Source organism: Aythya marila (genome assembly GCF_965140915.1).
Source record: "Aythya marila genome assembly, chromosome: 2".
NCBI lineage: Eukaryota > Metazoa > Chordata > Aves > Anseriformes > Anatidae > Aythya > Aythya marila.
The window spans coordinates 19,010,675-19,038,362 of NC_139043.1; the positions used below are offsets into that span (position 1 = coordinate 19,010,675).

Sequence of the window (27,688 nt, forward strand, 5' to 3'; positions counted from 1 at the left end):
AACAGTGAGCCCAAGTCCAATGTCTTTTTCACTGGAAGAAGCTGGGAACAACTACACTCCAATTAGTCAATTTATACCAGTAACTACCAACAAGATAGAATCTTAACTCAATTTAGTCATCCTGAAAAACAAAGTAGTGTTTCTAGTTATGAGTGATCATCTATAGAAGTTTAAGAATTAGATTTCAGCAATGTCAATTTCTGTACTTATTCAAGTACATTTGAAACATTACAATTGTTATTAAAAAGTACTAATTACAAGTTAATTCTCATGTGTTATCCATACATGAAAATATAAACATTTTTCTAATTGTGATTTCTATGCAAGTACAATTTTATAAAACTTAAACCGTACTCATTTAGTAATTCAGTGTGAGAATCCCAACTAAAATTAACTTACTGTATCAGACCTGGGCCTTCCTGATGAACAGAGGGCTTTGTGCATGCCCCTCTGAATTTGGTATAAAATTACTAGAGGAAATTTAGTGTATCTAATCTTGCTGGATCTAAATAAAGTTTCTGATACTGCACAGTGTGAAATATTATTAAACCAATGAAAATGGGTATTAGAACAAGAACTACAAGGCGGCTGTGGGACTCATTAGAGGAGAGAGAGCTGCAGATAATTTAAAGGAATCATTATGCTGAAAGAAACTTGCCAGTGGAGTTCTTTAAAGATTAGTCCTGGGACTGACTTTGTTTAATATTTTCATTAATTACTCTGGCACATGGTGTGCTATTGACTTTCACTAATGGCTGTAGAGCTGAGCAACATTGTTACTGTAATGATTTTTGAAATATCATACTGGAAACATTTGGAGACTGGGAATGGAGTTGCCTATGTGGATAGATGAAATTCAGCACTGCAAATGGAAGATCATCCACCTGGTGACAGGTAAGTATTTCTGCTATTAGCAGAATATCAGCTGTGGGATATCATCAGGAGAGAAGAAAAATCAACACATGGTATGCAATAGTGAAATAGCTTCATCGTTATCCCCTCTCATTTGGAATATCATATCTATTTCTGGTCAACATTGCTTAAGGATGTTAAATTTTGACTGGAACATAAGCAAGGGGGAATTAAAATGACCACAGCACTGGTGACACCCTAACAAGAGGAGACCAAACATTCTTGGCTTACGTTATCTAAAGAAGATTGAAAAGGGCTGTCTATAAATACCTCACAGATGAAATAGTAGGGAGCAAGAAGAGCTGATTAAGTTAAAGGACAGTGCTGGCCAAACTGAAATGGATACAACCTGGCAATGAATAAATTTAGTCTTGACTCACAGCCTTGGCTTTCAGATATGACATAATTGCAAATAATTTCATGGAAGGATCCTGGTAACAAAATACTGGTAGCAGTATGTTGAAAACAGGATGGCCTGTGAATGCAAGGACCATTTTGGTTTAATGATATCAGCATGGCAATAGCTTGGTAACGACTTTAATCTGTATGTGCAGTAAAACCTCATCCCGCTACTTCGTTCCATTTATTTCTGTTTCCCAAGGGGTTTGTGATCTGTCATTCTCTCCTCCTGCAAATACATCCATCTTCTGAAAGTGCTACTTCACTTTTATTTTTTATTTTTTTTACAAATTGTTTGAGGGATTTATGTCATTAGTCTGAACAAAGAGCAACTGTCTTACATCTTGTTTGAAGTTTGCTGCTGCTTTAATGGCCTTCAAAACAAACTAAAGACCTGTTCACTTGTTCCAACACAGACAGTGAGAATAAAACAGACTTACTGTATTTCTCTTGGGTCAAAAATGCCTCCGATAATCAGGAAAAAAAATACGAAATACATGCATTGTTTGAGTTGTCATACTTGTGTTGCAACCTACTCTGTTTCTCTGAAATATAGGACTAAGACAATCTGACCCTTGACTCTTGATGACTGTCAGTCAAAGGAGGCAGGATGTGTAAAATGATCACAATTAGACTCTGAAGCAAAATCTGAGGTAGCTGAATGGGACAGGAGCTTTATTGTGTTTTGCCAATTCCCTTGTGTTGTTGAATCCGGACGTTTCCAAGCTAAAGAGACAAACGGGCTTATTACATATATACAAAAGCTTTCTTGTTCTATTCTGACATAACGGACACCAAATACTGTGTTTTAGTTAAGTAATAAAAGAGCATCTAGTTTTAAAAAAGATGTTATGTTCAACTGTAAACATCAGTTCCCTAGAAGTCGACTTCATCTAAGCTGAGCAAGAAGCCATGGTGAGGGGTGGTGCCGATGCAGAAGCCTCATCTCCCACTTGTGGAACCACAGGAAAGAGAAAACCCAACCCACTAGTGAAAGAGCAGCTGTCCTGGAGAGACAACCAACCTCATTTTGTAAAATTAAAGCCAATATTTTATTATGTCATAAGTGCTATTATTTAAGATTTGGCACCAGCACCGTTCCAAATCCATTTTCAACAGCTCCTAGCTAGGTTAAAATAACATAAAATCCTTTTCAGGGAATTTGATGAACAAAGACAATAAATAAATAACTTTTGATTATTATCTCAGAAGATTCAGTAGCTGACCTTGTATAGACTAGACAGCAACAATGTTTCTAAATAAACAAGGTAATGACTGCAGTAATTAAGGCGTGAAGCATCAAGCTACTTAACATAAACGTAGTAGTTACAATAGTAAGACCAGGCTGTAATCAAAAGTAAGAAAACAACTATGACAAGATAAAACACGTCATAAGCAAAGTGTCAATTTTTCTGTTTATAAATAAATGTGAATTATCAGGTCAGTACCGCACTGTTCCTCTCACATGCATCCAAGCAATATATGGGATTATGAAAAACAGTTTTCTTAACCTTTAATCTGATTCCTGTATATCAGTGGAACACAGATGTAATTTGGGGGCAGTTTTTCCATGTATCACACTACAGCCTATGTTAATAAAACATTTCTGTTTCCAATGGAAAATTACACTTCTTCCCCAAACAAAATGAACTCCTCTATACATTATTACTGCTGGAAGGCATCCTAAAAGTAAGGCAAGTTTTACAAATGGTATTTGTAAGCCAAGTAACAGTCTTTGCTTTTCACTCAATTGTCTTTATCATATTTGCTAAACTGAGAGAAAATGTCTGAGAACACCTGCGTTACAAGCACATATTACTCAGCACATGACTTCATAATGACATCACCCTATTTACATTAACTTTAGTAACATTTGTTTAAGTAGTGATGACATCTGCTCGTTTCTTACCAATTACATTTCTCTGATATAAAAAGATTGTTGCTTTACATCTTTTTCAGCTTGAACTCAAGAAAGAGAAAAAAACTAGCAATTTAAATTTCATGTTAGTTTCCATCTCTTTCCATATTTCTTCTGTGGACAAAGTGAAATGGTGCCCAGAGATTGCAAAAAAGAGGCACAATTAATAAAATTGTTTTAATTCTCAAAATTGAAGGCACACTTTTTCTATAAGCCATACAAATCCTTTACACCTTATGGATTCACAGCAATTGGCAAGATTTCATCCATGCTAACGACTCCAAATATCATAAATGATGATTTATTATGTAAACATAGTTTGTAATAACTTCTGTTCCATAAATATTATATATCACATTGAACAGACATAGGTGATAATCCTAGAAAGATTAGAATTCATCCCATTTAAAAATCCCTACAATTTGTTAGATAAGCCATTATTTTGCTTCTCTATTTATAGGATTGGGCTGTATTGATGTGGTTTGTTCTTAAACAGGTGCTTTCTCTCTATGTGCAACTTGAGTTCAGACAAAACTGAAGTGATTTTTAGTGCAAATGCTGATTACTGATTTCAGAGCACTGCAGATCACAGTGCATTGAAACACAGACTAATAACTAAGTATTTTTTTCCAGCTAGCCCATACTCTCTGATGGACTTCTATCCAGGGAGAATTACAAGAACATTCTGAGTAGCTTCTGGTCATCATACGGGTATCTCAAACATTAAAAAAAAAAAAAAAAATCAAAACCTACCTTTGTTATTACACTGAAAGCAAATAAGTTGTTATGAGTAGCTGATAAGTGTTTGACATCACCCTTTTCTAGCTTGCAGTCATAATCAGAAAGAAATTTGGCCTTCTTCCACTTCCAGCGCCTAACTCCACATCCAGGATGATCAAGGTGGTGCTTGGGTGCCCGATAATCACCTAAAACAATTAAAGAATTTCTCTGCAACATGCCATGATGGCTAGGGGGGGGATTTTCTTTACCTGCCAGGAATTTAGGCACAGTGCACCAGCTCTCCTCAGGTCCCGCTCAGTGCAAACCCAAGAGGGCCTAACCATTTACATTTCAATCCAGCAGCTCCCACGGGCAGCCAACTGCTCCTAACCACACACAGATTACCTGGAAGGCAGAGGTGGCCGCGAGCAGACGAAACGCACCCCACCCGCCCCGGGGGGGCCGCGGGCCCCCTGTGACAGCAGCCGCTTCCCCTTCCCGAACGGAAGCGTCCCCGCTCCGCTCCGCCTGCCGGGGCGGGCGCTGGTTGCCATGGGTGCGGCGCGGCGGCCCCGGCCCGGCCCAGCCCGGCCATGAGCGGCCGTGAGGCGGGGGCGGCCGCCGCCTGCCCGCAGCCATGGGCCCGCTACCTCGCCCCGGCGACGCTGGAGCTGCTGGCGCTGCCCTGCCGCCTGCCTCGGCCCCAGCACCACCCCCAGCCCCAGCCCCAGCACCGGTGAGGCCTCCTTGTGCTTAAATTGAAAGGAGCCTCCCTGCACGCAGAGTTAAAGTGAATGTAGTCCACAGTCATTCTTTCCTTTTGGTTGTGCTTCTCACAGTGTAATCTCCAATCGGTGAGAAGTTTCACGCATCCCATCCTAAAACGCTGAGATTTGGGGATTGATACAGCATCACAGCCGCTCAGATTCGACAGTAATAATACTGGGAATGTGCCTGAATGTTCACAGAATAAAGGGGTCCTTGGAACACCTCTGACTGAGCGCCATTAAAATTTTGAGTCAATTTGTCCAGTTTTGTTCACTTACAAATTAGGTAGACCTGGGCAAGAAATGTCTGACGCTATCCATTTATAACAGAATTCTGACAGCGCCAAAAATCCTAAATATTTAACAATCCAATGATCTAATGTTTTATTAAGAATGTAATGGCATTAAGTGTCATTTTGATAAAATTAGTAATACACAAATAATATTTTTTTTCAGTGAAATAGAAGATCAAGCTCCTAAATAAGTCTACAGTCCACTTTTTGGTCTGATGCATTTTTCTAAAGAACACTGAAAAATATCTATTTTCTCTTAGAATGCAAACACTTCTTTAGCATTTTCTTTTATAATGGTAGTATTGCTTGAATTTTAGTTGTTATTCAGTATTTCATTGAAAACATTTGTCTTCATGAAACAAAAATACAGAAAGAAGCTACTAATGTGTTTGTTACACTTTATCTTACAAAAGCCATACAAATGAAATGAAAAAATAAATTATAGGCACTTTATCTCTGAATATCCATTATTAATAGATCGATTAACTTTATTAAAGCAACTACTGTACTATTTAAAGTATGCTTTTGTTTTGGTTTGTTTTGTTTTCCAAATCTGTCTGTTTTTGCAGGTCTTGCATTTCAGATGATTTAAAAATAGGATATGCCAGCAGAGATCATGCAACGCAAACAGATATCAAAGACATACCAGAATTAAATGAGCTAGCAACTGCTACGCAAGCTTTAATCAAGGTAAATTAGGAAAGTATTAGTTTTTCTCGTGGTATACATACTTTTGTCAGTCATCTCTATTTTGTGTAATATTTAAGCGATCTGTTTTGACTTTTTTTCTGTCTTCATATACCTATTTCAGACGAATTACTTAAATTTTTGTTTTCAAAATAGAATAGCACACTGTTGCATCAGAGAAGATTATGTAGGGATTACCATTGTTTAATGCTGAAAATGATAAATTTTGAAGACTTAATCTTGTTTGATAGGGGCTATAAATCTGGAATTGAATGTGGGCCTATCCATTCCATTGATACCTACCTACAAGGTGACCCACCTATATATAATAATAAATACCCACCTATAAGGTGACCTAAAACATACATTTAAGGAGATTTAATAAAATACTCCAGTGCTTCCGCTTTGCACGAATCATATACAGAGTAAGTTAGAAGGAAGGTCCAAGTGGTATTATCTGCTGTTGTATATATGTATTGTATATCTGCTATTGTATATGTATATTGTATATGTGTAACCTAAACAGTGTCTCACTGAAATTTAATGCTTAGATTTTGGAGGAAGAACGCAGTCCATAATGAGAAACATTGCAGCCTGCTTAACATAAATGCTTTAACAATTTGTGAAGGAAGACTGGTGCCTCTGGAGACCTGTGGAGGGAGATCCATTCCATCAAAATGAGACATTTCTGTCTGTCCCTTAACTGTGTTAGAAATTGCAAAAGAAGGTGGTTCAGGATATAAAATAATTATGTGTGCAAAATGTTAATTTCCTAGGGAAAAAAAAAAAAAAAACACATTCCAATTTTCAAATGGTGTGTAAATATACACAAGAATTAAAATTCAGTGCTTTTGGTACTATTTGTAGAAGCAATATCGCTTTCTACTTCATTTCCCTGGAAGATTTCTGTTTTGCTCATCTAAGTCAGTGAAAAACAGAGTGCATTTCCTACAACACTTCCTCTGTCACTTTTTGCAAAAATGCAGATATTTTTGTGCTGTTCCTGTAAAATACTTTGCAGAGTACTAACTTAAATTTTATGAACAGGTTTTGAACACTTCTATGTTTTCATTTTGATGTCTGTATTGATACATGTGTATGGATCTGTTCTGCAAAATCTGAGTAGTTACCATTTGGCAGATTTTTGTATTCCTAAAATGCTTTATTTTGAGAAAGCTAAATATCTTTACATATAACAGGGCATAGAAATGCATTAGATACTTGTGTTTAGGTGAATGAATGATGCCACCTGTGAATGATGATAGTCTTGAACACAGTAATGGAATGGTTAAACTTTTATTTGTTTATCTTACTTTGTATATAAAAATAAATAATAGCAGAATTTTGATTTTTAGCTCGCTCAGTCCCTCCAGCAAGATTTGTTCATCTACAAAAGCACCATTCAAGCGCAATATGAAAAAAAAATTGAAGAGCAGGCTTCAAATCTCTGTAAATATATAAAGGATAGACTGACAGACATTGAGTCTTTTCATAAACGGGTAAAGAAAAAAATTCTTGGTCACTTCTATGTTAACTTTCAATATATGTCAGTTCTCATTCATATAGCCTCCTTGTGTGGCTTAATATCATATTTTACTTAATAAAAAGCAATTCACAGAAGTATTGAAAATAAGAAAATAAAGTAAAATTCTAACATAGATTTAAAAAAAAAAATGACTGTGTAAGGTGTCTTTTGCAAATTTGCAATTAACAAAACATGGATTATGTTGTACTCTCTGCATACTAACAATGATAGCTATGAAAATGTCTTAAATTCTAGTGTAGTTATTTCTAGTAAAATTCTTCATAATAATATTGTAACAGGCAAGAAATGTAGCACACTTTGTGTGCATCCATTATTTACTGTTCTGTTCCCATACATTTCTTTGAAAGTATATATTCAGTGATCTTTAGGACCTTCCATGAGATCTTCAGGGTCTCATGGATCAAAGTCCATGGCAGTATTAATGCTGGTAGTCAATCATGTTGCAACTAGGTTGCACTCACTACAAGGGAGAAGTATGAGCAAAGATTCAACCTCATTTTTAAGCTTCTGATATGAACATAAAAAAGCAAAAGTTAAAAAAAAAGTAAAGGTATGAATTCCCATTTTAAACATCTGAAACAACCCTTATTTCATAAGTGCTTGTATTTAAAGCAGTTGGGAACCTACCTTTTATAGAGGAAGAAATACAGTTTGATTAATTAGCCAAAAGCTGAAAAGGAATTGAAGAATGTGTCAGGGGAAAAAAATGATAGAAAAGGGACATAAGCTTAGTATTTTTTCTTTCAAATTCAAGAGTTTTAATAGTATTTAATTTTCTTAAAAGAAAAAGAAGGCACAGTTCAAGTTCTTGTTTTTTTTATTATTATTATTATTCTGTTTGTTTGTTTTTTGTTTGTTTGTTTGGGTTTGTTTGATTATTTAGTGATTGTCTGCCTCCTATTATTGCTCATCAAATTGCAGAAAGAAATGCAAATTCGTCAGAGCTACCAACAACAGTTATGTGATGCATTGGCTATTCTCAGAGGAAATATTGAGGTGGGTTTTAACCATTAACGTGGTAGTAGACTGCTGATTGGAGTAGTAATGTGTCATAAGTCAGTACACTCCTTAAATATGGAGAAGGATATGTTTAAATTTTCCATGAAGGCTTAAGCATGTAAACTATATTAAGTAGAAAGAATATAATGAGCACAAAATGTTGTTTTTACAAGTACTGTTTTTCCCCCCTCTAGTATTAAAATGGGCAGTTCAACATTCTTGAATATAGTTTTAGATAAGTAACAGTGTTACTACCTCATACATAGGGAGTATATTAGTAGGCATCAGTGGAAGAAAGCAAAAATTACACAACTTTGCTTTTCTTGACTAGTGAAAAATAAATGACCACAAAATATTAAAAAAAAAAAAAAAAAAAAAAAAAAAAAAAAAAAAAGGATTAGACCCATATAGGCAGTCAGTGCTTATTTTTGCATGAGGATACTAAAGCCAGAGCAAATGAAGGGATATCCTGGAACTACTGGCCAGTGGGAAGGTAAACTTGTTTGAATTCACAGTAAAGATGTGGCAGCTGTAAAAAGGGGATGAAGTTGGCTTAATATAGAATATAGTGCTCTGCTTTTGTAATTATGTTACTATAAATGTAGACAGTCTATAACTGGGTCTCTTCAGAAGCAGAACCATAGTGATCACATAAAATTCCATTCAACAAACATTGAAAATGTCTTGATAAATTTGATAATTGAACACTGAGGCTGCCAGATAGAGATGATGATGACTGATCATGTGCACTCAAAGTGACTTTCTACTGCCCTCTAGGGACTATGCCACAAACTTTTTTATTAACAGGTTTGAGTGTAATGGGAACAGTAATAATGATCCAACTTAAAAAGTATGGAACTTAAATTTTGTCTTTCTTCTTCTATTAAAAAAGCAAAGTGTGAAAGCTAAAATGTGCATGTCTACATGTGATCAAGTAACTGCTACACAGACCATCTGGAATAATGGAAGCTTTATTTTGTGTGTGAAAAGTTCTCTTTCCCAATTCCAGTTCATGTAATCACTCCATGGTTAAAACAAACAAACAAACAAGCAAACAAACAAACAAAGCTTTTGCATTCCATGGAGTGTGTAGTAGCAGCAGGGAATTGAATTTCAGGGTGACGTTCCCTTTGGTTTTCTTTCCTTTTGGAAAATCTTGCATTATTCTTGGATACTTTCAGACCAGGTTTAGCAACCAGGTAAAGATTTACCCCATGCTAGGCATGCAAGCTCAGAAAGTAGAGTGCTCTGAGAAAGAACTGACTTTGACTCCACTGTATCTGGGGAAAGAATCGAACCCCGATTCTTTCAATTCCTCAGTAAGTGCTACAGTTCTTAAGGTATTGCACTAGAGGTAGCTATTGCTGCTCATATTAATATTTTAAGAAAGTTAAAAAATATTTAATCACCTGACCTTGGAAAAAGACTTAAAGTAGGTGTCTAGGTAGTCATGAGGGAAGAGCTCACACACACTTCTAAGCTTAGTGTTTCGTAATGGCCAGTTGTTGGCCCTATACCACCATGGATACACATTTCTGTATAGTGGGAGGCTGCACATTTTTTCTTTGAAAATCTTATTTTTATTTTTTGACTACATAGGAAGTAAATCATCCATTGTAGATGCTCATTTTTTAATGCTTTAATGCAATTTAAGAACTGTACTAGTGCAATCAAGAAGAAGCAAAAATAAATGCCAGTAATTCAGAAGTTAACATTTTAATAGTTTATCTTCACTTAATTGCACCCTCAGCAAGTTTGTGGATGACACCAAGCTGTGTGGTGCAGTCGACATGCAGGAGGGAAGGGATGGCATCCACAGGGACCTGGGCGGCCCTGAGAGGTGGGCCTGTGTGAACCTTGTGGGGTTCAACAAGGCCAAGTGTAAGGTCCTGCACCTGGGCTGGGGTAATCCCAAACATAAATACAGGCTGGGCAGAGAACAGTTTGAGAGCAGCCCTGTGGAGAAGGACTTGGGGGTGTTGGTCGACAAGAAGCTTGACACAAGCTGGCAATGTGTGCTCGCAGCCCGGAAAGCCAGCCAGATCCTGGGCTGCATCGAAAGCAGCATGGCCAGCAGGGCGAGGGAGGGGATTCTGCCCCTCTGCTCTGCTCTTGTGAGACCCCACTTGGAGCCCTGCATTCAGCCCTGGGGCCTACAAGAAGGATGTGGAGCTATTAGAGTGGGTCCAGAGGAAGGCTATGAAGATGACCAAGGGGCTGGAGCACTTCTCCGATGAAGACAGGCTAAGGGAACTGGGGATGTTCAGCCTGGAGCTCCTGGGAGACCTTACAGCAGCCTTTCAGTACCTCCAAGGGGCCTACAGAAAAGCTGGGGAGGGACTCTGTGTCAGGGAGTATAGTGATGGGACGAGGGGTAATGGTAAATTTGTTACTGTGAGTGTGGTGAGGCCCTGGCCCAGGCTGCCCAGAGAAACTGTGGATGCCCTATCCCTGGAGGTGTTCAAGGCCAGGCTGGATGTGGCTTTGGGCAACCTGGTCTGGTGGGAGGTGTCCCTGCCCATGGCAAGGGACTGGAACTAGATGAGCTTTAAGGTCCCTTCCAAACCAAACCATTTATGATCTTGCCACACTGTACGTATGCTCTACTTTCTGCATATTTTATTATATAAGGTTTTGTTTGTTTGTTTTTAAATATATAAGATATGCTTTTTTTTTTTTTCCCAATTTTTCTTTGTATTTTTCTATGGTATTATAGATTGTGTATTAGATATAATGTATTTCTTGCTTATATATTTGAAATGTCAGATACAGTAAAATTTTATTTTCAATACCATAACAGAACTCTGGAATGTAAAATATGTCCCGTGATTTATTTAAATTACAAATAATAATAATAATCTATAGAGTTAAAAAAAAAAGTCTGTGTGGTTTATGCAAGACTGTCATTCAAGAATCTCTTCTTGTAATAGAAGTATTACAACATAAATATAGAAGACACAGAATGTTCACCAGGAAAGCTTTTGAGGCTTTTACGTAACAAACTGCGTGAGAAGGAGTCCATAATTAAAAATCTGGAAAGAAAACTGCAGGAATGTCAAGAAAAAGGAAGGGCTAAAATGGTATGTTCTTTTTCTAAAAAAGATCATAATCTCATTGTCTGAATGTGGAAATCTTTAAACACCTTCTACAAAGTATACTTCTAGTCTCATTATTTTTATAGAAAACACTACGATGGGAAAATACTAGCACATTACCCTTGCTAAAGGTAAGTACTTTGACTAAAATAATCTACAGTACTCTATTAATTTCACATAATTTATCAGTGATAGTCTGAACAAGAGTTTGTAGTTGTACTGCCTCTTTTGGTCTAGTTTTTAATTAAAAATATATATATGCAAAATTCATCTATAAATACTTTAAAAAACATTTTAAAAATTATAAATCTTTAATAAAATATTGTTTTCAATGCAATTTTTGTTCCATACATGAACATTTCAGTTACAAAAAGTCCATCTGTGTCCTACTGCTTCTTACAGAATTTACTTACATTACTTCTTTTCATGTTTCTCTTTGTTCCTTCTGTCTCTAAATAACTTCTGAAATAAATCATTTTATTTTCTTCAGAATTGTGTTGTTAATCATTTAAACTGGTATTTCAAGTATCCAAATGAGGATTAAAATCTCTCATGTTTAATTTTTCTTAACTCCTGCAATATAAGTATGACAATTACTTGGGTACTACCATTAATAGATACGAAAAGCCCTTTTCAATTATGATTCTTTTTCCCCCACAAATGCAGACATAAATAGCTAGATACAAAGGCTATAAGAACTGCCTTAAATATTCAGTCTGTAGCCTTCAAATGGTAAACATAATTCAGCCACATAAGTCCATACATCATCTCCTTATCCCCACTGTAACATAAACATGTCCTATGCGAATTAAGTATACTTGTCTGCAGTTCACTGAAATGTGAGAAATCTATAATACCTTTCCAGAACTTCACATATGGCTTAGACTGATGAAAAGCTCAGGCTTTAAAGAGGTTCTAGCAAAGCCTGACACTAGATTACCTTTTTATCTCAGCTACTATACATCATTAAGATCTGAAAATGCCATCTACTTCTTCTGCCAGCCATCTAAGATAGACAGTATGACCTGTAAAGGAAAAAGATGGGGTTGCAGATGTACCCTGTAAAGAAACGAGGTATCTCTCTCCAGCTGGAATTCATAACAATTCAACCTTTTCTAGAAATTGATATTTAAGCCAGGTCAGTAGTTCTCGTGTACAGAAGGAAGTAATTACATCTTGTAATGGTTTGTTAGCCACAACAGTCAACAGTGAAACAGCTTATTTCTCCATTGCTTCATTTGGCCCCAATAAGTCCGCCTTACTTTAAGAAAATACGTGTACTTAAATGTTCTCTGTAACAAGGACTGCAATCAAGTCTCCCATGTGCATATAGGAAGGTGTCATTGCATTCCTTATGATTCAGATTCTCCAGAAGAGGAGGAGGCTGGATGTGAACCAGCGTTGTCATTATCACAGTAGGCTGTGGAATTTAAGGGGTACAGGGTCCTCACTATCTTTTAAAAGGTCTGATTTGGTGAGAGTACTTTTAGTGCACCTAACTGGATTGGAAAGCAGAGTGTAAAGAAATGTCTGTAACGTCCACTGGAAATTGAATGTTACATTTTTGATCATTCAAATAGTTTAGCAGGAAAATTCAAGCTGTCTTGCAGCTTTTAGTGGCACAAGTTCAGGTATTTGGAGATTTTTAGTGCCTGCAATGCTGAATTCCTCGGTGCATCATCAGATTGTTCTGCAGCTGTTGGACTCTACCTCTTAAACAACTGGTGTGTGTATACCAACTGTAATGGCTGTGAAACCCACTGTAGAGATACCCAAGCTATCAGCTGTTTGTCATTCTGGAGCCAGATGCAATAAATTGGTACATGCACATAGGGTCTCTAAAATATTGGGTCCTGCTTAACAAAAAAAAATAAATAATAATAATAAAAAAAAAATCATGTGTGTAGATTCTCACTAATAGCATAAGCTGAGAAAGTAAATAGTATTCCAACTTTTTGTGTTACAAGCAAATGACATTAGTTTGAAATGGCAGAGGATGTGAAGAGAAGAAAAATTGTAATTAACTGTACACTAATAATAGGATTTAACCAAGAGGGAGGGGAAATGGGCATAGTCACGCTGCCATCAAACAATGTGCTGTAATGTAACCACAACATTGAAATGTGGTAGAATTGTACCTGTAAAGTCAAAATCATTGAATAAAACAACTTTTTAGAAAAGAAGAAACAGCTAAAAAAATAATTAATTAAAAAATGAGAGGAGTATATTCAACATCAGAGAACAATTCATTTTTTAAAATTTTTGGTAACTGCACAGTAAGAATCTCATAATCCTGAACTGTCACTAACAAAGCTCTCTGGTGAGGTTCTATTACAAGTGACAAACTGGTAAAGAGAATAACTAATTTTAAGCATTCATCCATATCATGTGAAGACAAAGGTGAAGACAAAGGTTAGAAATATTTTCTTTTTCTGAATTATATTGTTTCATCTGTGAGAATTTTCTATCAAAACTTTTTAAATAAATATAACAAAAAGCTTATTTTAGACCTTGAAATTTATTGCTGAACAGGAAGATAGTTTTCTAAGAAATTATAAATGAGTAACTAAAGGTATATGTGAGTACACTAGTGTATGAAAGTGGTATTGCATGCACACTACTGGAATATTTCAAAAACTTGGTTCATATTGGTGAGTGAAACTGACTGAAGCTCAAAATCTGAACCCAGGAATACGAATGAAAAAGCTGAAATCTCAAATAAAAAAATGTTATGTGATCAAAAAGCCAGACGTAGTTGCATAATCAAGAAAGAGGACAGCTTTTACTCAAGTCATATTTTAGTTCTACAGCAAGATTACATTATCAAATCATGGAAATTAAAGCAGAATATAACACATGAAAAAAAAAAATGATGCCAACTAATACTGGAAGTTTTTGAAGGGTATAAAATGGACAGCGAATCAAAAAAAGAACTGTAAATGGCAATATTAAGGACAAAATAATCTTAACATATTGGGAGCAAAGGAAATGGCTACAATTGCATGAGCTTACTATTAGATGAAAATTGTAGAATTGGTTATAATGTGAAAATCCTGGGGGCATTTTAAAAAAGGATGTATTGCATTTAGAAGGCAGAACAATGTGCCTGTATCACAGGGTAACAATTACTTTCTAATTTACTAGCCTCCAGAAAGGATTTAAAATATTTGCAGAGAATGTGCATTTGTAGATGAGGAAACCCAAATAGCTTAGGTTCAGGAATCCCCCGGAGACAGCTGACCTGTTTGTATTAAGTATGTTAACATAATGAAAAACTTACTCTGACCTTTTTTTAATCAGCATTACAGATTTTACAAAATAGACATTTTCTGACAAAGCTGATTTTTTTTTTTTTTTTATTTCAGTAGTATACCCATTTGGTTAGATGGTACCTGTCAACACAAAACTTTTGCAAGGTGTTTGATTTAATAGCACTGTTTAAAAGACAGCATTAAATGTGCTACATGTGTATGTCATGCCTTAAAGTTTAGCTAAAGTTTAGCTTCAACTAAAGGGGTGGGAAGTTCCTTGAAGTTTGTAGTTTCAGACCATAGGTAGAGGTGAATATTCATGGATGAGGCCGTTTGCCTACAGAGAAAACTAGGAGGCACTGTGATGAAGTTTTCGCTTAGGAGAACTTCAGTGTTACATTAGTTATGTGGACTATGGAGCTTGTAGGGTAAATATCTACTGTTGACATTTGTCTTTGTCACTCCAATAAGATAAGATTCTGTCTAGGTCATGCACTTTGCATAATTTTTGAAAGAAGCAAAATTTTCTTCGGGCAAAGCCCTCGTTCAGCAGTGAAAGATCTCAAAAAATTCCTGGAAATGAGGAATCAACTCTGCTTCTTCTCCAAGGGTTCTGCATTTATACAAAAGAAAGCATTCTGTTTTCCTCTATCAAGGAATTTGCAATGCAATGCCTATTCTCCCTCCAAAGCTATGCTACCTTAACTCTTTTTCCAGCTCTGCCATGCTTTAAAAAGATAAGAAGAGCTATTTGGGCCAGTAGTTACTTGTTAATCCCATCCTTGCAGGTGCCTCCATTCTGTTAGATTTAAAAGACTCGACATAATCAAATACATTGGCTAGGAGATGAAACCACATAGGAAAATAATTGCTGATTGGATTATGTTTCCAAAGGAATAAAGGCATCTTGATATCCCGAAATTTTCAAGACTGGAAGCCCTTTTAGAGTATATCCATTAGCTGATTTGAAGATAGGGGTGTAGTAAGAGGGTGACTGTCTGAAAAGTAACGGCTTGTGTTCAATCATAGGCCATGCTAGAACTTTTCACACTCAACATTTGAGATGTATAGATAATAATTCAAGAAAGAATTTCGGTGAAAGAATTAAAATTATAAATGTGTTATGTAACATGTTATGGATATATGATTTTCCAGAATAAATGTAAATAAACACTGAAATGATCATTTCCCTTCCAACTCAAAACGTGTACATTTTGATTTTTTTTCATGACATCTTGTACAATTGCACCCTCTTGTGGTATAAATAATAGACTTTAAATACCTAAAGTATAGCTTAGAAAGGGAAAGGTACACCATAACTTAAATGACTGATGTTCAACAATAGGTTTTGTTTTCAAGGCAAATTCATAATATCTCAGCAGCAGATCCAAACTTTAGATTATAATTTTCCCTAGCATAAACTCAAATATTTTCTAGTTTGATATGTTAAGGTAGCATCAGTAATTTGCATTTTGTTTCTTTGCAGTAAAAGCGCAAAAATCAGACCTGTTATTCAAACAGATCATTATTTTGAGTGTATATTAAATAATGCAAGATATCAAAGGGAAATGAGTTGTTCTGAACTGCATAACAAATAACTATATTCTCCCAGCATTACCTCAAGGATCATTTGGCTAGAATACTGTGCTTATCGATGGATGAATCTGGTTTAAGTTTGTTATAGTACAAAATTATGTATGCAGATCTATCTAGTACTATTAGAAGTATCATTGTAAAAGTCTACAATCAGTAAAAGTTAATATTAAATAAATATATAGTTGAATTTATTATGGCTTAAAATATACGTTTTTTAATTTAAGGTAGTAAAAATGTTAGAATGAATGCAATAAACTAGATAAGGTGAGAAATGTTGACGTATCCTGTATAAGCCATGTTATAATTGCCTTCCAACCTTTAGCCCTTTTTTCTTGCAACTTAAAAGTTCCCCAGTTTAAGCAAGCCAAACGCTACCGCTGTGGGCAGATGGTAGAGAGAACATTGCTACAAAACCTGCCACTCAAAGTGTAACAGATGACTGTAGCTACAGAAAATTGTCCCTTTGTTCATTTTGCTAATGAGTGTCCTCATTGCAGCAGGAGACTGAATAGTTAATGACCTGCAGTTCTTGGGCTTAGCAGATGGTGGAGCTAGAGCTAAAGGTTGCCTGAGTAATGTGCAAAGGGGAAGTTTGGGAAGAAAGCGTCTTGTGTGTAGTTTACAGCCTTTCATTAAAACAGTAAAATATTATGACCAGTCTTATAGTTGCGATACCATTTAAAGCTCATTCAATTTCCATTTCAAATCGTTTTAGTTTGTCTAAGACTAAAGGGTCTTCTTTGAGCTAATTAATGCTAATTTGCTAATACTTTGAGTAATTAATGCTAATATATAGCCAGGGTGAGGGAACAAATACCCAACTAAGCCCATTAGGAGCTGTAACAGTTACTTAAAAGTAAGTTAGTTTTGCAGGGTTTCTAGTTGACCCTTGCCAGATCAGAGTCTTAGTTAATTACTCAAATATTGCTCGTGCTCTTTCTTTAGCACTACTGGTTTCCCTAGGCTGTGCTAGTCTCTCTACAGGACTTGGTAAAAGTTTTCAGTAAAAACATGCAATATAGTAATTATCTCAGAAGACTAATTGAAAGTTTCTTACTGCATTAAGACTGTTTACAATTAATAATGTTCAAGTATTTTATTAGAGTTCCAAAAAAATGCATTATTAAAAGTAACGTTTTTAATAATATTGGGTCTTTATGTAAGCTGCTACTGTTTCTTCAGTAAAGGAAGGGGAGACACAAAGTGGTCTGAATTACTTTTCAAAACACTTGACATTTTATTTACATGATTTCTTATAAAATCAGTGAAAACTTTGTGGCTTTATATAATACATCGATAATTTGTTCTGGTAAACTGGAGATCAAAACTGTCCTTTCTGAGGAAAAACATAAAGTTCTGGACTAAATTTAACCCATAAATACATTATAGTTCAAGTTTATATGTCATTTGAAAACCTTTGAATTTTGTTTTCAAAGTTCTTTAACATTTTTATTTTCAAGTAATTTTTTAAAAAGAGTACATATTTTTACCAAGCAAAGCAAATAATATCCTAAGTTTTCCTTAGTAAGCGAAGTAATTGCTGTCTGAGTCTTCTCTTTTGTGTTAATATTTTAAATGGTTTCAGGAGTTAGTTAATATTCTGGTATTACTATAAAGATTCGTGCCAGCTTGAAAGCTTTTCTATAATTTTAAAAGAAATATGTGGCAGTAAAATCTAGACAGCCATAAGACAATATATTCAAATGTTTTCAATAGCTTTGAAACCAACAAGAAAAAAAGAGTAGCTGTCCCAATAAGCTTCAGTTGCATAAGAAGTCTTTTCCATAATGGATGTGGCAAGATTTAAACAAAGGACACGCATAATAAAAATGTAAATGAGTTTGCTTTACTAAAACTATAACTTTAAAGTCTTTTGTTGTATGTTATCCTGGAACCTTCTTACAAGGTAATCACTGTTTGCATAGAGATTTAAACCGTAGTCTTCAATAGCATTAAACCCCTGCACGGTCTATGTGTGACAGGCATGCAAAGCCATGTTAATGTTCAGAATATGAATTGCCTCTGGGTGGCTCCGACACCAAGTAGAAAACCAACTGTGTTGATATCAGAAGGCCTGATGGACTCCATGCGGCTCCCAGCCTGAAAACTTCACCGCTTTGACATGTGATGTGCTCCTCATGACACTGGCAGCACTGTCACTGAGAAATGGCACAAAGGCAACAAGCCCCCCTCCTTCGCCATGCACTTTGCAACCCCCTGGTGTTGCCTGTCCACAGCCTCTCCTGCCTGCCTAGTTACGGACAGCACTTCATAAACGCAGGGGGAAGTGTGGGTGGATAGGCCCCAGCTGCCTTCCTGGACACAGCCTCCATAATAAATTGACCTGAATGATGAGGGCACACAAACAGTATGATATGCATTATTCCTGTCAATAAAATGTCCCCATGTGTTATGGTCTTTGTATATAATGTACTGCAGCCTTTCTTCTAGCGGGGACCCATTTAGAGTCACAACTTTTTTTTTCTATTCATATTATGACTCTGTAATAGAATTCAGAAATTATATGATACTGTGTTGTATAATATTATAACAGTGCAGCGTGTTTAAATCCTTGATTCCTTACTTACAAATTCAAGGCATCGCAATCTTTTAGGTTGTCTTTGAAGATGATGACCATGAAAAAAAAAAGTCTGAAAAGGAGAGAGAGGTTTTCAATGAAGAGGTTTTTAAACTGCGCAACGAGATTTCTCGTCTTGAAAATTCTCTGAAACAGTCTGAAAAAGAAAAATATGCACTAGGTAAAAGTTTAAACTGCGGTTAGATCAAGATGATCAGCTTAAATGCAACATGTAAGAAATGTTACTAAAGTTGGAATTAATTGTTAGCATGCTTCAGAAGGATAGCAACTCATTTCTGGACTGTTGTCTTTTTCTGGTATTGAATGCTAATTTTGTATGTATTTGTACAGAAATTCATACATATTTATTCTAATTTTAATGCATATATTTACATAATTTTAATTTATGACAAAGGAATATTTGCTGTGGCTTTTGAGACTTCTGATATTGCCTAGCAATGTGGTTAGAGTTCATATTTTGTGACAGATACATGTGCTAAAGTTACTGAAATAGAAAAGTGTTGGATGTAGATATTGATATTTTAAAATGATGGTCTACTGTTTTATCTTAACGGAACTGTATTAAAACCTACTCTCTCTAGAGTAGTTTTTGAGCTTTGCAAAATATCTGAATACGCATTTCTTCATCTGATTACCTACTTTTGTGTTTTATGTGGAAGTTTTCTAGCAGATCAGTTTCTATCAAATAAGCTGTCACTACCTTTCATACCTTTGCTTTATTACAGATCTTAAAAGGAGTTGTTTTTTTCCCCTTGAAGGACAATGTACAGTCTTTACGTACAAGTTACTTTTCATACATTGGCAGTGTGAAATATTTAATGGAAGACTGGAAGCCATGGCAGTAGAGTAGTATTTGGCTGTTTTGTTTTGTTATGTCCACATAGATGAGGCTCGGTATCACCTTTAATAGTGGCAAGATGAGTTTGATATAGAATATATTCCTGATTCCTGTTTATCATCTGATTCCATGGTGCTTCTCATCTTTTGGTAGTTTTGTATGAGCAATAAAGAACCACCTGCTAAAACACTTTGTATTGGCTGTGACTAACAGCAAGGATGTCCAGAATTAGTATTAATGAAAAGCTGTGGGCACTCAGTCACACTTGGCTCTTGAACTTACTCCTCAATCTCTATCTGACCAGCCGGCTGAACAGCAGGAAGAAGGCTGTGAATGTCAAGGGCGGTTGTGAAGGTCACCGTTCTGCCAGGGCTCTCATCCACTGTGCATTCCACTGGGTTTATAGACTGACCTGAAGCAAACGTTTTGCATACGTTCATGTGGGCATGTAATTTCATGTTTTTTCTCTTTCTCCTCTTGTTTTCAGATAGACAAGTTCAAAGCATGCGATTAAAAATGGAAACTGATGAGCGAACTATTCAAAAGGTACTGCAATTTTTGCATTTATGAGCTACATCCCTGGTAGAACACTAATGAGCTTGGACTATTACCAGTGTATAGACCAAACAGTGCTGGAAAGCTGAGAAATAGACTTTAACTTGAATGATGATAAATTTTGTTTTATGGTAGTGTAACTCACTGTAGAGTGAGAATTAGTGTTGCTTGAATGAGGATGGTGGTTTCTCATCCCATCATATCATATACTTTTGTTAAAATGCAGAGAAAATTCTGAACCACAATAAACTACAGTAAAATGGTTGATGACTTTAATATAAAAAGAAACACATTCAGTAACCTTTCAAAGGCAGGGAAAGAAGAAGAGCATACACAAATAGCTAGTTAATTAAAAAATAAAAGTTAATTTTGGTAATCTGCGATTTGTTAAATATTCTGCTATTTATAGATAGAGTTATTCATGTATATGAATTATTATTTATGTGATATATGAGCAAAACAGTAACTGAACAAGTTATAAAAATCATCTTTAAAATAACTTTTAAATGCTAATATGTATTCATTAAGAAGTGATCTCAATAAAACACTGACAGGTCTTAGCATCTTCCTGGTATAACATCTAGATATATTTCCAGTCGGCTTTCTATCTTGTGATAGTTCTCAGATTACTTTTTTTGACAGTGTATAGTTCTCATTCCTGAGACCTATTCATTTTTAATAGAACATTTAAATTCCTGTAAAGAACATTCCTTCTGTCAAACATTTCCAAAAGGATTTGTAGAAAACTCACCTTGTGGTAAAGTATAATGGAAATAGTGATGCCTCTATGTCCTTATTCCAACATTAGTAAATTCTCACAAAAAAAAAAAAAATAATAATAATAATAATAAATAAATAAATAAATAAAAACATTTAAAGAAGGGCTTGGGGGTGTGGGTAGGGGATAAATGATGACTGAGGCACTGGAGTTCTAAAATCATCCCTTCCATTGACTTTCTTTGTGACCTTAGATGAATCTGTCTTCTATGACCAAGTTTCCCACCCTGAAAATACTGGTACCTACTTATCTTTACAAGAGTATTGATAGGTTAATTTAATTAAAGTTTAAAAACTATCAGGATCCTATACATGAAATCTAAAATCACAAGTGGAAACTTAATTGGTCTGCCTAATGCTCTAGTCAGTCAAAGAAGAGTTGCTTCTGTTAGTTTTGTTGATGTTTAGGTGTGACAGTGCTCAGGAATCCCGCTTAGGTTTGAAGTCTGATTATGGTGTAAAGAAAGTGGCTGTCATTAGTTCCTATATTGAACATTTCTTTTTATTATAGTTGCAAAGTCCAAATAATATTTTATATAGTACATTTTTTTCCATTTTTTCACTCACAGGAAATTTTTTCCTGAAATTTACTCTTTATTTTCTTTCACTTCATCTCCATACAATGGAGGGCATTCTAACATGCAGTATCTTCCCATAGATACTACCTCAGTCTGTGGGTTTGAGTAGAAGCATAGGAACATTTTTACCTTCCTCTCACATGATTTGAAAGTGATGCATTTGTGTAAATGTGGATCATGTGCTTTCCTCCAAAACTTCCTCCAATACAACTATCCATAATACGTATCAGTCAAGTTAGATAAACTGTAAGACTGTATTGCTGTCAGAAGCCTTTGGATAGCTCCTTCTCATTACAATTCTGATAACAAAACGGATTATTTCTATTCCCAAAAGAAAAGCTACAGTTCTAAACGATTAACCAAATTATTGAAGTTTCTGACATTTTTTCCCCTCCTTTGCATATCCCACTGAAAGATGTTCACTTGATAGGCAGAATATGTGTAAATTCTTCTTTCATCTTTAAAAAGAGGAGCCAGACAAGAAGACATGCACTACTGCAGTGCCCAACAGTTGGAATTTCACTCCAGAAATGGAGTTCATAAAGTTGATGCAGACATCAGCATCCTATGGATGCTATACAAGGAAAAGTTGACACTTAAAAATGGGATTTGAAGCAGATTCAGTGTTGAATCATCTGGTAGTAAGTGATGGTGAAGCATGTTGGAAGCTCTGTCTCTTAACTGACTAGCTAGAAAATACTGATTGATGTATTGTAAGTGGGTCTTGGAGTCTAAAACTTCTTCCTGTGCCCAGGCAGCCAAGCTGTGCCCTGCCTGTGGGCAGCTGCCTCTATGATTTCTCCCAAAGCTTCATAAGAGATGGCATGCACCGAGTTTCTCATAAGGACTAGAGCACTTGCCTAGGGTTCTGGTGAACTTGAGGACATTTGAACATGTAGTTCTATATACCAATGATTTAACTGCTAGTTTACACTGTGTTCTGTTTGGAAAATATTCACTTTAAAGCTGGGTGCACGGAAGGCAAGCACAGAAGAGGCATAATCTCTAGATGACAGGCAAGGGTACTCAGCATAGAGGAGGGAACTTTTCTGTACATTTGTTCTTTGGATTATTGCTGAGTACCTTTGTTAGGGTTTTGTGTGTGTGTGCTTAGTGGGGGAGGTTGTTGTTTTGTTTCTTTGGTGTTTTTGTCTTTTTTTTTTCCTCTTAGTTCATAATCTAATGTAAAATTCATAAATGATCTAGTAAGTCAAAACACAATGTTCTCCCTTTCTCATGCAGTCACAGCTTTGCTATGTTACAAAGCTCATGCATGAGTATTCTGTATCTAGTCTCATGAATTTCATATTCTTTGAGTCCAATGGCACAGCTTGAACAGAACTGGTGGCTTATTCTCATCATAGAGTGGTAGTTAAGCTACTTTTCCATGACTTGGGATATTGTAATCAAGCCCCATAAAACTCCTAGAGGCATACAATGTAGGCTGCCCTGATTTGTGGCTGAGCATTCCAGCTTCTAGGTTATTATGCTGAAGGGGAGCGTTTCTCCATTTTTATGAAAGAAAATGAATGACAGTGTTGTACTCAACATTGTCCCCTTTTAAATATGTTCTAAATGCAAATTCAGTAAGTAACAAACTCTCTTCTTCATGACGCTGAGAAATATAGATGTTTAACTTGCCAGTCCCAAGTGACAGTAGCTCTGACAGCTCAAAACCAGCAGAACCTAAGGACGTTTTGCCATGCAGTGTAACTGTTTAACCAAGCTTGATCCCAGAACTTCTGAAGGCTCGTTTTAAAGTCAGGCTTAAATTGTTCCTTAGGCACAATCCTTTGTCCTCGCTGAGGCTAAATGTATAATTTGCCCTGCGAAGTGTATTTTACAAGGATCTGTTAGAATTCACTGCAGGTTATACAGAATTCTGCTTATCTTTACACAAATGTGTAACAGAAGGATTGCCACTGCCACTGCTGTATGACTGTAACAGGTTTCCACAACTCACTGACAGCCATATTTCTGAGTGTAAGTCATTGAAGTCTGTTTCTAATGTTTTTGTCGTCTTCCTACCTCACATGACATCACACTTTATTTTGCTTACATCAAGAGAACTTTCTATGTGTGACTCATGGCATTATTAAATCCTACCATGAAAGTAACCAGCTGTAGTCCAGCTGCCTATCTGCGACCAGTTATAATATAAAAATGCTTATCCACATGTAGTCTCCTGATCAGGGAGACTGTATCTAGAAAGAAGTTTTAGAGAATTATGCCTGTTTATAATAAGAAATCCAACACTAACTCTCATGTGTTTATATTTTAGTTGATTGAAATTCAAGAACAAATGAAGACAGAACTTGAAAATGGAAGACTCTTAGCTAACAATGTGGTAAGATATTTATGTATACAGTACTTTTGGTAAACCATCATTTACTGAAAATCTGATAAAACATGCAAAAACTTTTTAATACCCATAGATTATATATATATATACACATATATATAATATATGTATATAATACATATATATATTACATATACAACATATATATAATATATGTATATATCTATTATATGTATATAATATATGTATATATATGTATATAATATATGTATAATATATGTATATATTATATGTATATATAATAGATATATGTATTAGGTCAGGAAGTTGTTTTTCATGTTAAAAAAAAAAAAACACACACAGCAAAAATGTGTTAGAGTTTTATTTTGTGTAAATGGTATTTTGAGAAGAACAGATAAACAACACTACTAGAACTATATTGTAAAAAAAGAACACTAATATTTTTTTAGGAGGGCTTGAAAAATATTTAAATGCAACATTATTTAGAAAGATTTGCTGCTGCTGTTAACAAATGTTGTAAACAAAGATACAGAGTTTTGTCTTAAAATATTTTTGTATTCTGCATTAGTCTCATAAGAACACAGCCTTTTATTTTCTTTTTACATGATTCAGGAACTTTCCAGACGGCTGGTCCTTTATTTTACCATTTGACTTTTTTTTTTTCCTAGCCTGATTTCGTACTGGCTTTCACACTGATCACCACTAGTATGTCTTTGTTACAGTAAACTGACTGGGTTTATTATAATAAAAAATAAAACACAGCTTGACTTGCAATCTAAATGTGCTGGAAAAGAATATGATACTGTTTAGGAGAGAAAAGGTTGTGAATAGAAAATCAGTACCACTTCAGTTATTTAAACATTTGCTTTTCTGCAGCTTGTCAAACTTTGTGCCAAGTCATAGCTGCTTTACTTACTTTGTTTTGTTAATCTCAGCACCATGTGTCTTGGGCTTTTTTAGTAGGGGGGCCAATCCTGCAGACCTTACTCAATTTTCAGTTTCAGTGAGTCTGGGTAAGTTTTTTAGGACTGCATTTTTTAAAACTAGAGAAAAGCAAAATATAAAGTTATAGAATAGGTCTTTCAAATCAATTGATGAGGGTTAAAAAAAAAAAATAACTGCCTATTAAATACATTTTAATCAGCATCTTCATAATGCAAATACTTTATCATTCTCATGACATTTAAAGAAAATCTATTTTCTCCTGAGTATGTAAGTGGGATTCTGTTGGAATTAGGAAGTGATGAATGAAAGATTTTAAAAGCTGGCTGTCTACATTTAGTCTGTTAACTCAGGCTATACACTCTGCTCATTCTAGGAAAGTCTTATGGGATAGGAATGTGCCAGTAGAGAATGCTAGCTAAGTACTGCAGTCTGATTTGTGGACTTGTAAATCTGCATATTTATCAAAAGCAGTTGAAGGCATTGTTGTTAGATGGTATAACTGAGAATTGATTTGGCTTCATAGTACATTTCAGAACTGATATGTAACATGAGAAGAACTCAGTTCTGGATCTCAAATCCTAGCTGAGGTACCTAGAAAAATCGTTTTAAGTGATTTTACTTGTGTTAAAAATAATTTTAAGTGAATTACACATTGAGTTGTGAAAGTTCTAGAAATCCTTGTGGAATCTTTTACACTAAAGCTTAGATAGTCAGGTTTGATATGATCTTAATGTATGAAAAAATACAGAGATTAGAAAACTTTAATTAAATCATGACAAAAATCAGTACTCAAAATAAAATTATCTTGAAAAATGAAGATTGATTCTTAGATATTCAGTTCTGTTTATTTTCACCACAGAGGTAGTTCAAATTTTTACCTAGAAATGCTTCATCTAAGGGGATCTTGCTGAATGAACTGGGAAAATTTTTCTAGGTTAGAAATAGTCTGAGTTCAAAACAAATGAGCACATAGCCGTCCAACATTTGCAAAGGCTGTTGAGCAAGGTTTGGCCTCACTATTCCCTCTCTTCCTAATTCTCTCTGCAGTCAGGCACACCAAATATCTAGGACATACATTGTGTGCTGGTTCTAAGGTCCTGTGGTGTCCCAAAATAAATGTACAGAAAGCATGCATCATGGTCCCTTATGAAATGAGATGAAGATACCTTGACTACCCTGTAGTACCTCCTTGCATTTATTTAAAATGCAACTTTTTGTGGCCTTATCTTTCCATTGCATATTATCAAACAAATCATCATGAAATATAGCATTAATGAAGTAAGTTAGATAAGACAGAGCAGTATTATGCACAGGGAATGTCAAATAACATGGAAATAAAGTGGAATTCTTATCCTCTGGGAATCAGCAAGGAAGGAGTAGACTCCATGAGACCTTATACGCTTTGCTCATTGAGACTTCTTGTTGATACTCTGGGTGCATACAAATGTGGAAATGAAAGATGGACAAGCAAGAGAATAAAAACACTCTCAGAATCAATAGTGCTCAAGAGGAAGAGAAATGAGCACTGAGTGTAAAAAGTAATTTGTAAGTAAGGTTGAAATATATAAATCCTGAAAATATAAATCCCATGACATATGACTGGAATAAAGCATTTACACTCTCAGAAGATCTCTAAGTACTAGCAATTTTAAAAACAATTTCATGAAGATTATAATATAAATAAAATATTTCTTGTATTATCATGTAGTTCTGCATATTTTGACTTTATTACAATAAATTGAAATGCTAGAAAGTGATATAAAATGATATAAAATGATATTTCCTAATAGCTTGAACCTGAAAAATATAATAATGTTAGATGAACAATTACAAAACAGAATCAATAAAGAAGTACACAGATTTGAATCAATAGTAAAATTCTGGAATAAATCTTAAGGGAATCTTTTCCCCTCTTGCATGCTTTTAATGATTCTCTCAATATTTGTGGGGTTTGTTGTTTATAAACAATATTCCTGCTTTCCTCTCATTTGAGTAATACAAGTTTATGATCAATGTTGCGCAGTAACACAGAAATTACTGGCTTTGTTACAACTCAGTGCAAGCCAAGAGTTGCTGTCACTTTCTGATGTTGTTAACAGTCCTAGTTCATATCCAACAGAGTTTTCGAAGAAAAAGTGTTTTTCTTTCCAATTATCATGTCCCCTATCTGTGAACTGAAAAATAGTTTTTCACTGTCATAGATCTAAGTGCTAACACAACTAACTTTGTATCTGCAAAGTCACTTGCCTTTTGAATATCCTATTTAAAGAATGCTTCTTGTTTTCTAATTTTAATATTTTTTATAAATTTCAAGGAAGAGTTGGTATTAGACTTTTTCCAGAAGTTTATGCATATAATTGTGTTCATATTTCCTGGTGGTTCATTTTAGCAGCGAAAGGAGAAGAGAGTTGACACTGAGACAAAAATGCAAGGTGTCTTGGGTGTGGCACAGAAAGAAGTATGCAATTACCTTTTTTTAAGTAAAATACAGATAGATTTTACTAGCTAATATTGCAGTGTTCTGCTTGTGTTATACCTCTACTTTATTTGTCTTAACCTAGTTTTTTTTTTCTACTGTTTTTTCTAAAATCTATATTTGTGTTTTAGCTGAATAAATAAATACTTCCATTACACTGTACTAGTAAGACTGTACTCTCACTACAACTTTACTCTTTTACATTTTTTTTTTCCACTGTATCTAAATAACAACACTCCTAGACTTGGTCCTTATCTTCCATTCACTGTCCCTTTGAATTTAAATGTTCCTGGCTGTTCCTTGCATTTTAATCTAGACAGAGTGAACATGGCAGGGCATGATGTTTGACAGCTATAATTAGTCAGTAAGCCTAGCTCAAGGTTTGTCCAGCTGATATCAGTTCAATTTTCAAGG

At 35.2% G+C, this 27,688-nt stretch overlaps 1 protein-coding gene across 1 annotated transcript in view; it reads left to right on the forward strand.

Annotated features, from left to right (window-relative positions):
* The window catches only part of LOC309875223 (uncharacterized protein C10orf67, mitochondrial), a gene marked incomplete at both ends in the record, with an annotated part of 51,132 nt that overhangs the window by 5,048 nt on the left and 18,396 nt on the right, over positions 1-27,688 (forward strand). The window contains 7 exons of the mRNA XM_082754371.1: positions 5,579-5,699; positions 7,052-7,195; positions 8,164-8,238; positions 11,172-11,321; positions 18,798-18,942; positions 20,108-20,166; positions 23,812-23,877. Of these exons, the coding sequence (XP_082610497.1) occupies positions 5,579-5,699; positions 7,052-7,195; positions 8,164-8,238; positions 11,172-11,321; positions 18,798-18,942; positions 20,108-20,166; positions 23,812-23,877 (760 nt within the window). The remainder of the gene's footprint in view (positions 1-5,578; positions 5,700-7,051; positions 7,196-8,163; positions 8,239-11,171; positions 11,322-18,797; positions 18,943-20,107; positions 20,167-23,811; positions 23,878-27,688) is intronic.